Source organism: Hypoxylon trugodes (assembly GCF_022578975.1).
Source record: "Hypoxylon trugodes strain CBS 135444 unplaced genomic scaffold F4822scaffold_7, whole genome shotgun sequence".
In the NCBI taxonomy this organism is placed as follows: domain Eukaryota; kingdom Fungi; phylum Ascomycota; class Sordariomycetes; order Xylariales; family Hypoxylaceae; genus Hypoxylon; species Hypoxylon trugodes.
Window position 1 is genome coordinate 1,948,980 of NW_026250022.1, and position 14,267 is coordinate 1,963,246.

The window sequence follows — 14,267 nt, forward strand, 5'->3', positions numbered from 1 at the left end:
GCTTCACTACAACCTTGTCATAGACGTATTACGACAGCATATATGCGTACATGTAAGTACTGACGCCAACGAGGGAGCATGGAAGAATTTGGAAGCATATGGCCAAGAACTAGTCCACATGGTTGCCAGCCATTCTCAACGCAAATCTTCTCATGTCAGCATACACTGCTCTGTAACTGTGTAACCGTCACCTCCCCCAAAGGCACTGCATTCTGCAGTCCACGTCAACTTCATCTTCTTCCTATTCCCAAACTGAATATCCTGCTTAACGCGTTGGAGATCATCCGTCCTGTTATAGGAACTTAACTGCAAGAATGGAACTGCAATATACCACTTCCCGAGTAAGGAAGATTGACAGTGTCACCTCACCTCGTGGTCGAACAAAATGCAGAAAGGGGCTAAACGCGGTTAAAGGAGCCTCAACCAGAACGCTTCTAGGGCAAGCAATCTTGATGTCGTGTCGTCTTGCTACTGTAGACCATGCGAAGTCAATCCTTTTAAGTACCTAATGACATTTCGGATATTCATCTAATACCGATTCTAAGCCTAATGGTTAAAATGTACGTAACTTTAGAGCATAAATGGGGAATTAAAAAGGCGTCGACGCTTTGGGATTTTGGCATATGGGAGAACGGACGTAGTTGACAGCATCGTACCTAGCACCAATCACCTACAATAACAAGAAACAACTACTAGTTATTTTCAACTTATAAAGTTCAAATTAGCGAGGAGTACACATATTCAAAGCTAACTATTTTTGAAAATTTTCTTTTTTTTATAATGATATATCTCTATTGGATCTGCTAAGTGTTATCCCTGAGCGACACGGGCAGGGTTGATGGCAGAGGCTGTGCTTTTGTGTGGCAGTCAACATTCGTGTGGATTATCGTATACCATTAGGCAAATTAGAGTCGCCCTCAAGGTTCCTTAGGTACCTTGAAAACTGCCATCGACAGTAAGACCCCCGTAGTGCATAGACAGTAAATCCAATAAATCCCGTATCAACCGTTTCCTCGACAATTCACTACTGCGAGCCAGTGTTCGCGAGGAAAAGTAGGTCACGCCGTAATCTGCCGTATGAGATTCATGGTTGACCTCAACAGAGTTTGATATGTGCCTTACAGGCGGACGAGCATTGTGTTGCGGCAGCAGCGTAACACGTTGATGCTAACTTTCTGGTGCGATCTTGGTAGGCCTCGAGTTTGCCCTCTTTAACTTTCATTCCTTAACGTTCTGCCCGAGCATTAAATAAGTTTCGTGCTCAGTGCTCAAGAATGCTGTAGAAAAGCGCCAGATGATATTATAATTTTCGGTGTAGCGACGTAGCTGAGTCTGTCTTATTATCTCCATCTTCTCCTTTTCTATTTTCTTCATAGCTTGAGTAGCTCGCGATTTGTGTCGGGGTATCTCAAATAGCGTAATATGGTATCGCTATCTGGCGTATGAGGTCGTGTCATGTAAGTCGTAGTTCGAGGCTTAACCCAGCAAGCTGACTATCGGCTCCGGCCAGCTTCCCCAAAGAAGAGGTCTGTCTCCTAAGCGGGCGCTGACCGGGGCAAGAATCTTAAGCTTTCGCCTTTTCTCGTCAACGTCAGCCACGTACACGTAGCCCATAACATTCGAATCGTGGATCGTGTCTGCCGAATCGTGGATTGATGCGTAAACAACCGATAAAATGCAGTTCTGCATCATAAGAGACGGCTCGGTCTTCTCGAGCATTGCGTCGCTATATATGTCATCTTCGAGGGCCGCAGATGGGGATACTATATCTATTAGTATAAACATCCCAAGTATAGATAGTGTATAATAAATCCGTACCTTCATTAACTCTCCAGATCGACAAGGCCGAGAAGTCAACTTGTTGTGTAAACGGACTCAATGTGGTACCCGTGTTTCCGAAGAAGTATTCCTTAATCGCTGACTCGCGGACGTGTTGCAGGAACGACGAATCTCTCTCCACGACACCGCCGGATTTATCTAGGCCAACTACGGTTATTGGCTCGTCAAGGGTGGTCTTTTGTCCAGCAAATCTCTTCTGTATCTCGCTACTCATGCGTTCCGAACCAATCACAAGAACGATATTAACAGAGAACTCAGCGACTATATGGGCTATGTGATCATAAGACCCCTTAGCAACACCAACACCTCCTGTATCAATTAACAATCCGGATTTCTTTACATCAGGGTCCTCGGCGAGTCGCGAGGTTGTCGCTACGGCTAGTCTACTTAATATCCTCTTAAAGAGTCGCATATTGCTTTCGGGCTGCTCTAAGCCAAAGGAATACGCGAGCGGTAGCTTGACCGGCACAGCATTTGGTCCACTGCTTGGTGTACCACCCCAAGCGGTTGTAATATCCATGATGGTTGCAAATACAGCGGCACTTAACGAACCCGGCAAAGCAAGCATGCCCTCGTGGCAGTCCGTGTTTACAACGAGTGGTTGGCGGCCCATACGTGTCGCCCACCCTGTTAGCATCTTTACCAAGCTTGTCTTGCCTGAGTTTGGTGGTCCAACAACTAGTACTCGTGGCCCCATTTGCCCTGTCTTCTCTGCGACCGAGCGAAATGCCTCAAGTTTGAAGTGTAAGTTCAAGTAGCTGACCATCGGTGTTTCATCTGCCGTTGGCTCTGAAGTATAAGCATCGTAAGTACCAGTTGTACACGCGATGTCGAGGGTGCATCCATGCCAAGTATTTATCTTGGATTTCATTGACGTAAACGAATAGGTCGTGTTGGGAGCGAGCTCGGTGCCATCTTTCTCGGCGGTACCGGAGGTTAATTTAATCTCTAGGGTCGAGCCGTGAGGGACTTCGAAGCGATATTCCCAAAAAGGTTCGAGAGTCTGTATTGTGCTCGGTGGTGCGGCGGAAGAGGTTGTAGTCGCGACAGCCTGTCGTTTAGATTAGCTAGTCGATCAATGAATGATTCGTGAGGGCAATAACATACAGCCGCTGGTATCTCTCCTAGGCCAGGAATCGACATGGTCGCATTGGATTATGTTGTTGTGGGAAGGAAATTAGTTTGAAAGAGTGAGTTCGAGGAAAATAAAATACAAAGAAAGAATCGAAGTTGGACACCGAAATGCTCAATTCCTCAAAAAGCTCCTACCTAAGCTTACCTAGGTACCTATAGTAGGTCCCTACGTATTTTAAGGTTAGGCCTAGTAGATACCGTACCAAACACTAAATGCAGTGGGTCTATCAGCCTTCCCTGCAGCTTCCATGGCGGGGCAACCAGCTGTACCTATGCAGGTACTTCACGGGGGAAGCGTGGGGTAATCACTGCAACCAATGAACAAATTAATTGTTGTCGCTGCATCATCAGGGTATGTGTATCAAGCTACGACTATTCACTATCTAGGTACTAAACACCTATATAGTGAGTTATATAATCATCCAAGTTTGTAAAGATGGGGGATATAAATTTCATTGCGATCGTAAATAGGAGTCCTATGAGGAATGATTCTCTATATGTAATATTCAAGACAGGATGCAATTGTAATGGGTATCTTGAGGGCATAACTCCGGAAATCCAATCCCCTGAGACGCCACTTGGGCACTTTTTTGTTCATTCCATGCATGCAGTAGATATGCTAATAATATGCTGAATCGTCCATTGCGACTCTCTATTCCTCTAGTTCCCATGCTGACCCCCTTCTCGTGCGAGCGTGTTACTCCGACATATCTTCGAAAATCTTAGCTAGACTTCTAACGCCGAGCAACACATTTTCGTCCGGTCCTTGGCCTGGCTTCCATGCCGCATGTGCGAAATCGATAAGCTTCAGGGTATAAATGTGTGGAAGCTCGAATTCCTCGTCCGAATCGTCGTCTTCTAGTTCGTCAAGAGCTTCTATATCGACGGACTCACAGAGCTCTTCTTCGCTCATACCGATGCCACTATCCACTCTAAGGTTAGAGACTGGTGCTCGCGTAGAACTTCTTTTGTGTTCTAATACGATGGCATCATTGGTTTCTCTCTCCGCAATAGCCTTCTTCTCCGTAATGGCTTCTCTTAATGCTGCCCCATCTCCCTCGAATACGAACAGGAGGCTAGAAGAATACATCCGACTCTCCTCTTTCTCGAGTATTTCTTGTATTCTTCGGAGATCCTCGGCGAATGCACCCGCGATTGTCTTGCCAAGTTCTTTGTCGATACCGGCGGCCTCGTTAAAGATGAACTTCTTAAACGAGTTGACAATGTTATCGTCGTTTACCGAGAACCTACCCCAATCCTTGTCATAGATCTTGAAGCCTTCCTCGTCCAGCTCTGCTTCATCTGTAGACCCCTTGTAGACTCTCATTCCTGCAACTCGAAAGCCGAAATTCTTGTGGGTTGTCTCTTCGGTAATTTTGTTAAACCGATCTTTCTTTTCCGAAGGGGCATCATCTGCCCATAATCGAATGCCTAACTTTGCATCCATGATGTTCGGCTTCTTGTAGCCAAAAGACGCGTTCTCTAATACTACTGCTCGGTCTGTCACGATCTTTCTCGCCTTGTTGGGTATCCATTTGACATTGTCGGAAATGATTTCTTTTTCGACGGGCGTTTCGGCTATAGACGATCGGTCATCGAGATGTAGATGGGACTGGATTTCCTCCTTAACGGAAAATGGGATATCTGCATGTTCGACTAGGTTGGGTATTTGCGCGTGTATCATAGCCTGGTCGGTGGCCTCGTTTAGTGATAAAGTTCCTACGTATAGGGGCATAATCTCTGCGAAGTCTGGGTGTTGCGCGTGCGCCGATTCGTAAAATTCGACCTCGGATTGCGTGCAAGGCTTAATAAATAATTCGCCGTCTGCGTCGCACATGGTTCCAGCGCTATTAAATGATAAAATCAGTATAATCGAGCTAATTAAAAAATAAAAATAAAAAATAATCATATATGGGTATATCTCACTGTCCAGCAACTGCGTAATTATAATCTTTTAGATCGTCCGGTTTGGGCATTCCTCTTTCTCTACTACCGGCACTTTTGCCGGTGTCTCGAGAAACTAACATTTTTGTCGACTAATAATGGCGACGTTGGTGGGAGCGATTGATGATTGGTCTATTTGTTCTGTATGCTTTAAAATGTGATAGGTTCTTTGGCTGTCCTGGGGATTTAATAACTGATAGATGGAAGACAAAGATGGAATGTGGACATGTGGGCTTAGTTCGATGATGAATGAATGGTTGATCGAATGCACAACACAATAGTTTGAAGAAATCAAGTTTTGCGAACAAGAACTGATTGTTGTCGAATAATAGGAGTCGAGGTTATGTTACATGATAACATTTAGACCACGTGTGAGGTATTGTTAGAGTTGTCAGAGGTTGATTCATTGAGGAATCAGGGAGGGTTAATATCACAATGGTGGGACAAGGCAACAATAGGAGTGGAAGGATCTAAGGTGCGAGTACCAGAATTGGAAATTTCCATGTCTCAAGGTTCGGGACCCTTGAAGCTTCGAACATTAGTATCCGACTAAGATCCACAGTTGAATAAAACTTAGGTGCCCAGATGGAAGCGACGAAGCCCGCCTACGCCTGCGCACGTCAGCTATATCCATGTTCATTTAAGTACTTCATTGTGTACCTAAGTAGGTACTCCTAAGAAGGCTACATGCGTACCGCGGGGGGGGGCGACCTCAGCAGGAGCAACCCGCGAACAAGGTTAAAGGAGCTGCATTATTGCGCAAGCCATTTTTCAACCGCAGCAGCAATATGTACCAAATAACAAGATTCCAGAGCTGTATGCACGACCTATATCAAGGTAATGGCGATGCTACTCAACCAGTAAGAGCGCTAGTACTCAGCTCTGCCTTATACGGATGGAACGGCACTTCCACTTTTTTTCTAGGTACATAGGGCGGTGGCGGGACAAAGCCCCAGGTGAAAATACTATCAAATTATTACTGGCTAAGCCCCTTCACATCTGTTCTTGTCGCAACAATTCTCCCCATCCATAGATGTTAATTCGTCTTAATCTGCCTTGAGCATCGTTTCGCCGCCCACGTTAATTGAGTCACGCATAGCGGCAGGGCATTTCCCCCAACCGATTTTTTTTATCTAATAATCGCAATCCATTCGTCGATCACTCGCGTACTCAATTGTGTAATTGGGGCTTTGTTATTCGGATCTTCTGGGTTCCCCTGACGATGAGGGCGGGCAGTGTCTAGGTAGTGACTGGAGATAAATCATGTCCGAGTGCGAACGTCGCCTTTTTAGATTCTTAGAAGACGTGGGTGAGACGGACTGATGCGAGAAATCCGATCACGCCCACGCGACGGCACGATCCCAAACCTAACTCCGAATGGAAATAGCCGTTGGAGGATCACGGGAGGACGTGTCTATCGTATGTGAGTACAGTATTCAGGTATCACAATAAATATATCATATCTATTGCCGCACAAGATTCTCACGCTGTTCCGTCTTAGACATGCTATATCTATTCCCCCCTTCGCCTGTGCTCTAGGGTTTTACAACATGCTACTACAACACGTCACGTTGTGGTCGACTGCATACCTGTGGGTATGACAAACAGTTAGTGTTTGCCAATGGCCTCAATTTTGTCTTTGAAGCATGATTGTTTCAGTCTGTGTGTTTGGGTAAGGAGTAATTACCTAGCAGCAACCCAAAGCATGTACTACAATGGTTTGTGGTCTGCCTTCGATACCTAAGGTCAATATTGGGAAAATAACCTAAGAAGCAACACTTAGGTAACCTACCTACCTAATGTACCCTATCTTCTAGCAGCATCAACCTCACCTGCCTACCCAAAAAGGATATCGGTCAATAACCCTAATTAAGATAGGTAGGGAAAGAAAAGAGCCGCAGTTTATTTTCATTATTGTAACTCTTTCTTGATATTGATATTTATAATCCGGCGTATTTTTCGGTGGGTAGGTCATGCCTGGGTAATCCATGTCTGCATCAAGATATTGATATCGTTCTTTCCCTATGTTCTTTCCACTCGTCATTCAGGTCAAGCGCTTCGCTTACGAGATTTTATTCCTATTAAATTAGGAAAGAACAGCTCAAATAAAGGCAGGTGCAGCTGGCCTCATCAACGCTAGTCATCACCTTTTTATGCATCTCACCCTCAGCCTCAGGTCACTGCCTTGTTTCTCTTATTTTTCCCAGAACGCCGGGTCATACAACGTATTTAGGTACATACTAATACGAATTCAGCCCCATGGTGACTTGTCAGCATTAGCGAATTTTCTATCGCCATGGCAGATCTACCTGCAGATTCGCCAGTCGAATCTGGTAAGGTGCAAGTGACTACGGAAAGCTCATCTCCACAGGCCAACGGGTTCAACACGGTTACGACTACGAGCGAATCAATCAGCGGTCAGTCTGACGCACATCACGAGGGAACAACTACTGTTACAGCTACTGGGATTCTTTCACCTGAACGTGAATGCGACGAGCTCAGCAGTGATGAGAAAGACGCCAATAATGCCCCCGCTACTGAAGGCGCAGACTCAAAAGATGTAGATGAGCCTATCGATGGCGCTGAAGGAGATGTTCAGCCCAATGGTGAACCCGATGCCAAGAAAAAGAAGAAGAAGCGAAAGAAGAAGGGTGGCGCCGCTCGTAAGAACGTTACTGGCTTTGAAGGTTAGTCTTGTACGAGACCACGTAGAGCGAGGTTGTGTCTAACACTCGCACAGAATTCTATGCCGATGCTCCCATGACCCCTGCCGAAGCGGCCGAGGAGAAGAAGGTGGTCTACAGCCCGTAAGTTTCGATAAATTGATTTTTGAATAAATGCAACTAACAACAGTACTGCAGGTCGCGAGTATTTTCTGAGTATGTTTTACCAACATCAAGCCCATGTAGGTTATTTAATGGAACTTCAATGGCTAACCACTTAACATAGCCGCATCGAGGAATGCATCCAACGTTACCGAGCTAGCCGACGAATGGACAGTGAACGTTCTATGGTATTCAATAAGTACCTATGGCTTGGTGGCATTGATTCATCCCCACGTCAGTTTACTGGTTTCGCTGATGATCGTGAGGCGTTAGAGGGGGCGGACAAAGATGAGATCCGCCAGATGACTGCCACAGACTTTGTTGGTAACAGTGGAACCCGTTTCTATGATCCTGCGCAAGCAGATCATTGGTTCATAGATTTCGAGGGCATAGTCAAGGGTTTCCTGTAAGTCATCATTCATATAATTGGATCCAAATGGGATGACTAACAGGCAGCAGTTCTCGTACCATACCTAGTATCTACATGTACGACGAACCTGCAAACCGACAGGCGGCAGAAACCGTAAAGAATTTCCTCAATTACGTCTTGATGCATGATGCATGCCCGGAATATACCGACGACATCTTGGCTGCTAGGAGTATCTGTGATATTGCCCCTATTGAGCTCCGTCTTACTCACGAGATATATCGCGCACTCCCCGGCGACTTCAACGCCACTGCCAACTCACTGTTTTGCGACCGACAAGTGGACAACGCTAACGAAGGCGAAGCCTACGAAAACTTAGTCACATTTCGCGTTACGGTTTTTTCTTCACTATTGGATGATGAGATTAAGAGGAAGCTTATTGACTCCGAGGATCCCACTACTATCCATGTAGTTGATACAAAGGAAGAAACGTATCAGATAGTCAGTACCACTCAGCCTCACCAGAAAGATGTCCAGATGGTCGAAGAACGACTAAAGGAACTTGGCCATCCGGGTAAGGGCAAACCGGCAGGAGTCATTGTGCTGAAACCTTCTTTTATTGATCACGGCTGTGACGATCAATGTCGCACGGATGACCCTAATGCAGAGCCGGAGCAATATTTGCTTGAAAGTGATCTACTTTCCAAGTTTGAGAAGGGGATGAAAACGACCCTCGTCGTATGCGAACTCAACATTGGTCTTCGCTTCATCAAAGAAGTTCGAGATGTTCGCGTCTCATTCGACCAATTTCTACCACAGATGTTGATGGAAAACTGGAAAGATCCCGTTCCCAACACTCGCCCTCCCCCGTCAGCCTCGAATCCCAATGCAGAGGAGAGGGCGCTTGCCTCGGAGGATATTTAGGCGGATTGAAGGTGTGTTGCTGAGCTTTGTAAATTGATAAGGGTGACGACGGAGGCACTCGAGCTCGAATAAGGGCCATGAAGTACGAGTCACGACATCTTACGATACATCCGGTTCCGATATGCAGTAATGGGATCGGATACTTATGACACGAGATGAGGCGCTAGGCATGATTTGCTATACCCAGGTAGAGACAGCCGCAAGGCAATGAATGCGATGAGATTTCGATGCGATAAGTCTATTGGCCTTAGATTATTGACTCGTGTGTTTAGTGCAAGTCCAAGGCGACCTCTCGCCTTGATGAAAGTTGAGGATAGGCTTTATCACTCTCCTAACGTGTATCTACACTGCTTAGAGGGCGCATGATAAATACGTATGATCATCGCCGCCCGTGTATTACTTGATAGCCTTTTTAACAACTTCATGATGAAAGTGAAGATTTAGAAGCTGTAGATCTCGATGCGCTTCATTTTCCGACACCGCAATTCCTGCGTAGGAGACGAGGCGAGGAGGGGCATTGACGAGGGAAACCGTGCCGCTTATCTCCTTGGCGCAAGGAGCCCGCGCCGCATCGCTGCCTACCTAGGCACCTAAGAAGGCTATAAATTCCAAGACCTTGGCCATTCTCTTGCCACGGGCTGGGCGTTCTTGTCACGTTTGCCCAACGTGCATACATAATCCTGCCTCGTTGTTGGTCCCCCCGTTGGGGATATAGTGTATATAAGTTAAAGTGATCGGAGATAGGAAAATTGTTTGGATGAAACTTGACCGACTCCTCACTGCCGGTGAGGCTTGCTTTGGTTCTGCTGGCTGGGCTCTGTTTTTAAGCAGATAAGCTGCGTCCAGCGTTCTGCGTTAGGCAGGCGAGGCCGCTACAGGGTGGCATATTATAGATGGAGTTATAGTGATATAGTACCTAGGTATGTTAGTTTAGGGGGGAGGGATATATCGTGCTAATACCCATACCCCAGCCCATGATCCTAGGCGGGCAATTTAGCTACGTACGAGATCTAAGCTCGACATTCCCACCCAAGACCTTGGCGGGTCTGGTAGAGGTCATTTCCGGATGGTAGAACGATAAATATAATTGGATCTAACCGGTTTCTCGGCGCGGACCGAAAAGAATGGGACGAGTAGGAGTTTTGGTTTGTTTTTTTCACTCACTTTTCTCAAAAGCCGCGACCGTCTTGGGTATTGCATTTCTCTCCACGATCTTATTTCCTGTCGATCTTTTCTTCATTTATTGTTCTTTTCTAATTCTGCCGCTTCACTTATACATAATACGTATATTTCTCCATCACGCTCTTTTTTATATTCTTTCATTAATAATAATTGGTGGCGCCGCATTTTGTTAGACCACGTTATTCGAAGGCCTATCATACGTGTGTGAGGAAGCGCGTTTAGATCTGGAAGCAATTGGGAGGGCGTACGATCTACGATGGAATACCTCCCAACATCGGCGAGCAGCCGGCGCTGGCTGATCGCCAAACTAGTTATGCAAGGATTGTCTTTGATCTTCTGCATTGTCGTCATCGGGCTCAGCGTCGCGACATCATGGGATGGAACCTTGGGCGTGGGAATGCTTTTGATACCGATCTCCGCGGCGACAGCAGCCTGGAATATCGCAGAATTTGTAACCCTTTATTTCAGACGAAAGAGTGCATGCGGCCGGGGAATCCACCCGGGGGCGCATGTTGGGGCGCAACTCGTCATCTTCCTGGTCATGATCCTCGGAGTTTTCTTCGCAGTTTCGCTGTGGAGAAGCGTCTCCCGCGCCCTCATATATTGTAACGAATGGCCGCGCAACCCACGTTCTCCCGATTTCGTTACCCAGAATATTACTATGGTCTCTAGTTACGGGGGGCGGACCACTTCGATTACGTCGTACTACTGCCCCGAGGACTATCGCGACCATATCAATGCCCCGTCCTATCCTTCGACCGTCCGATCCCTTATTGCGTTTACTGCCTTGTTATGGTCTGGCTCACCCCTATCCCGTCGCAATCGATTTTCGTGGTATCTTGCTAACCGGCTAATAGGCTTATACACTTTACACTTTTTGTTCGTGCATGCGTCGAGACCCAGCGCCGAAATAGCGACCGCCCCGCGATGATGATGTACCCGCCTCCATCATGGTCTACGCCGTACGCAGGGACTTATCCTCCTGGCTTTATTCCCCAAGGGCCACCGCCGCCACCAGAGCCAGCTCGGATGAAATAAACGAATTATCAATATCAGTGAAAACTTGCTTTGCCTATCACCCTCAAATCGTTCAGATGCAATAACATAAACCCGCCAAGCTGCACTATGCTTTTCTCGGTCGCATTCGTTGTGATATAAGCGTGAAGATGGAGTTATTGGCGGACGACTTGAAATCATTATACCCTTGGAATCAATACCGTTATGACTTGGATGGGTTGATGTACACCTTATGGGCCTCGGCGAAGTACGTCCATAGTCCCAATGTGAATATCTGGGGGTCTCATAATATTATAACGTATATAATAGCATTGCCATTGAATATAGAATACGCATTGTATATTCTAATTGGAGACGCCAGACATCATTGTGTGCCGATGATGGGTTTGGCTGAGTTTGCTCAATTAACCCAAGGACATAGAAACTGTGGCCCGAGTCAATCTAATAAATGTCCCGTATCATTAGTCAGTGTAGGACATGTCAAATTAGGAGGTTAGAATCGTTAGTTTAATAGGATATGAAAGTGAATCACAATCACTAGATTATTAGTTACATGAATTAGAAAGTAGATGTTTTCTCTAAGTTCTTTATTTGAGAGCTTATTAGCGAAGATCTAGCTTAGCTAAGCCAAAAAGATCGTCGCTCTTCGTCATGGCGGGGGCGGGGTTCGGGGCTTAGAATCGACTGACTTTGAATTCCGTGACACTGCAGCTTCCACGTACTACTCCGGCTAGGCAAAGTACCGACGGAAAGGTACTTTCCTACTTATTTTTATTTCATTCTAGTAGTCGAGTAGCTTATCGCACCTGCACTTATCTTTCGAGGTATCAAATTAGACCCATTGGACTTTGTGGACGCGAGACCAAGTCAAGATGGTAATCCCTATGAAGTTACCCCAACTTGGTTTCGTATTGCTGACTATAGACTAGAGTTCCGAAGCAAGACTCTACACGTTCTCACAAGAGACGAAAGATCATTTGCGCAAGTTTCGATTAACTACGTCGCGAGCCAGCGGCCCTCAAGGTGTTATTTGTATGTACGTCGGTCTACATACTTCTTCCGCTCGTGGTACTTATGACGAATGCTGATATGTTACGGATATGACTAGACTACATCGATAAGAAAACATACGAGATCAAGCAAGATGAAGACAAAGTAGTGTATAAATCTCTCGACGAGATTGCCGACGACTTGCCTGACAATACGCCGCGTTATATTTTACTAAGCTACCCTCTAACTCTTGTATGACTACCTCTCCCTACCACCATTTAGATCGGGATGCGGTAGGTTGCTAACCGTGCTGTAGCCATCCGGCCGTCTATCCGTACCGTACGTCCTATTGTATTACCTCCCCAACACGTGTAATGCCGAGAGCCGCATGATGTACGCGGGCGCGAAGGAGTTGATGCGGAATACGGCCGAGGTAGGTAAGGTATTCGATCTCGAGAATGCTGAGGATTTGGAAGATATCCCGAAGAAGTTGAGCGCCGAATAGGCTGCCCCTAGTACGGCGCATATTGAATGGATATTGTCTTTGCACCATAGGTAGCTAGATTATACTACTGAGGTGGCGTTATCTGTGTATCTCAGTCATCGGGTAACACTTGTTTCGCATCTAAACCTATCTCCCGCGCAACACCTCTTACGACGCCTTTGAGTGCCTTACATGCCGGGCTGTCGGGATAGTGTTGGAAGAAGCTCTCTCCGTAATCGCATGCCATCCCTATCCTTGGGTCTAATGGCACCTCACCCAAAAAGGGAATATTCATCTCTTTCGCCAAAGCTGCGCCACCTCCCGTAGTTGCTTTGAATATTTGACTTTCGTGGGTGCACTTCGGACACACGAATCCGCTCATGTTCTCTACTAGACCTAACACTCGTATGCCTGCCTTTTTACAGAAATCGATCTCTTTTCGTACGTCAAGGAGTGCCACTTCTTGTGGTGTTGTGACCATAACAGCGCCGTCGATACCGCTTTCCTTCAGGAAGGAATTAACGCTTAAATGTTCGTCGCTCGTGCCTGGTGGTGTGTCAACTAGTAAAAAGTCCATGTTACCCCATTCTACCTCCTTTAAGAATTGTTTAATTAGACCATTTTTCTTAGGGCCACGCCATATAACTGCGTCGTCGCGATTTGGTAACATGAACTGTATACTCATGACGCCAAGGTTGTCAGCAACCCAGACGGGCGACCAACCCGTATTGCTGATATGTATAGTCTCGGATTCGACGCCCATCATCTTCGGTATACTCGGTCCGCATATATCCGTGTCCATTATACCGATAGTCATGTCATCGTTGGTAGCGAAAGCGTGCGCGAGGAGACTGGTAAAAGTACTCTTGCCTACGCCACCTTTACCGGATAGAACGAGGATCTTGTGTTGAACTCCCGACAGGCGTTCTGATATTAGTGGTATGTCTGGATCAGGTCCTTTGGGTGCCGAGGCGCATATTGCTTGATTTGGACATCCGGCGCATGAATCTGCTGTCCCTGCTTTTTCGGATTCGGGTCCTGGGCAGTGTTCGGGTTCGGGAGCGACGAGTTGGGGTCGTGATTTGAGAGGGTTGTCGAGAACGTCTTGGACGGGTTCAGGCTCTTCTAATGAAGGCGCCATTATCGCAAATTTTCGATATTTTTAACGTAAGCGAAGAGGGTTGTGTTGGAGCGGTAATTGCGGCGTTGTCTATTTAACGGCGTATCGGAATATTAAGGCATGGGCGAATTCGTATGTTGCTTAGAAATCTAGAAGACAAAAGAGAACGATGCACATGCAAGATGCGGATAGAACCTCACTATAGCTATCGATAATCTGAATCAGGTAAGGACGCTCCCGATATCGCTTTTAGTGGGGCAGATATATGCAAGATTGCCACAGCACCTTTCACATCTACGTAAACATGCATCACTTTATGAGCTATGATTTCAAGGATGAACCCTTAAGAAGAAACTCTTTCACAATTGAATTGTGAATCATTAAGTTTTAGATACATTAGGCGCTGAATATTATGTAACAATGAATTTAATCTCACTTTGA

At 46.3% G+C, this 14,267-nt stretch overlaps 6 protein-coding genes across 6 annotated transcripts; 3 read left to right on the forward strand and 3 right to left on the reverse strand.

The window, feature by feature from the left end:
* Positions 1-728: 728 nt before the first annotated feature.
* F4822DRAFT_322666 (Clp1-domain-containing protein) lies at positions 729-3,069 on the reverse strand. The gene is made up of 3 exons (XM_051455490.1): positions 2,947-3,069; positions 1,819-2,890; positions 729-1,763 (listed from the first exon to the last, which is right to left on the reverse strand). Exons 1-3 carry the CDS (start codon positions 2,980-2,982, stop codon positions 1,477-1,479), a joined length of 1,395 nt encoding a protein of 464 aa, XP_051312412.1. The 5' UTR covers positions 2,983-3,069; the 3' UTR covers positions 729-1,476.
* Positions 3,070-3,408: 339 nt separating this feature from the next.
* F4822DRAFT_410762 (inositol polyphosphate multikinase) lies at positions 3,409-5,580 on the reverse strand. Its single transcript, XM_051458794.1, has 2 exons — positions 4,900-5,580; positions 3,409-4,820 (listed from the first exon to the last, which is right to left on the reverse strand). The coding sequence occupies exons 1-2, from the start codon at positions 4,998-5,000 to the stop codon at positions 3,671-3,673; spliced, it is 1,251 nt and encodes a 416-aa protein (XP_051312413.1). The 5' UTR covers positions 5,001-5,580; the 3' UTR covers positions 3,409-3,670.
* Positions 5,581-7,087: 1,507 nt separating this feature from the next.
* F4822DRAFT_322705 (Argonaute siRNA chaperone complex subunit Arb1-domain-containing protein) lies at positions 7,088-9,137 on the forward strand. The gene is made up of 5 exons (XM_051455492.1): positions 7,088-7,604; positions 7,658-7,724; positions 7,779-7,796; positions 7,867-8,148; positions 8,202-9,137. Exons 1-5 carry the CDS (start codon positions 7,214-7,216, stop codon positions 9,031-9,033), a joined length of 1,590 nt encoding a protein of 529 aa, XP_051312414.1. The 5' UTR covers positions 7,088-7,213; the 3' UTR covers positions 9,034-9,137.
* A 1,083-nt stretch (positions 9,138-10,220) lies between these two features.
* On the forward strand, positions 10,221-11,263 carry F4822DRAFT_322691 (uncharacterized protein). The gene has a single exon (XM_051455491.1). The coding sequence runs from the start codon at positions 10,472-10,474 to the stop codon at positions 11,144-11,146; it is 675 nt and encodes a 224-aa protein (XP_051312415.1). The 5' UTR covers positions 10,221-10,471; the 3' UTR covers positions 11,147-11,263.
* A 541-nt stretch (positions 11,264-11,804) lies between these two features.
* On the forward strand, positions 11,805-12,773 carry F4822DRAFT_322775 (glia maturation factor beta). Its single transcript, XM_051455493.1, has 4 exons — positions 11,805-12,107; positions 12,162-12,264; positions 12,341-12,474; positions 12,539-12,773. Exons 1-4 carry the CDS (start codon positions 12,105-12,107, stop codon positions 12,725-12,727), a joined length of 429 nt encoding a protein of 142 aa, XP_051312416.1. The 5' UTR covers positions 11,805-12,104; the 3' UTR covers positions 12,728-12,773.
* On the reverse strand, positions 12,273-14,232 carry F4822DRAFT_322781 (nucleotide-binding protein). Its single transcript, XM_051455494.1, has one exon. It carries the CDS (start codon positions 13,845-13,847, stop codon positions 12,819-12,821), a length of 1,029 nt encoding a protein of 342 aa, XP_051312417.1. The 5' UTR covers positions 13,848-14,232; the 3' UTR covers positions 12,273-12,818.
* Positions 14,233-14,267: the final 35 nt, after the last annotated feature.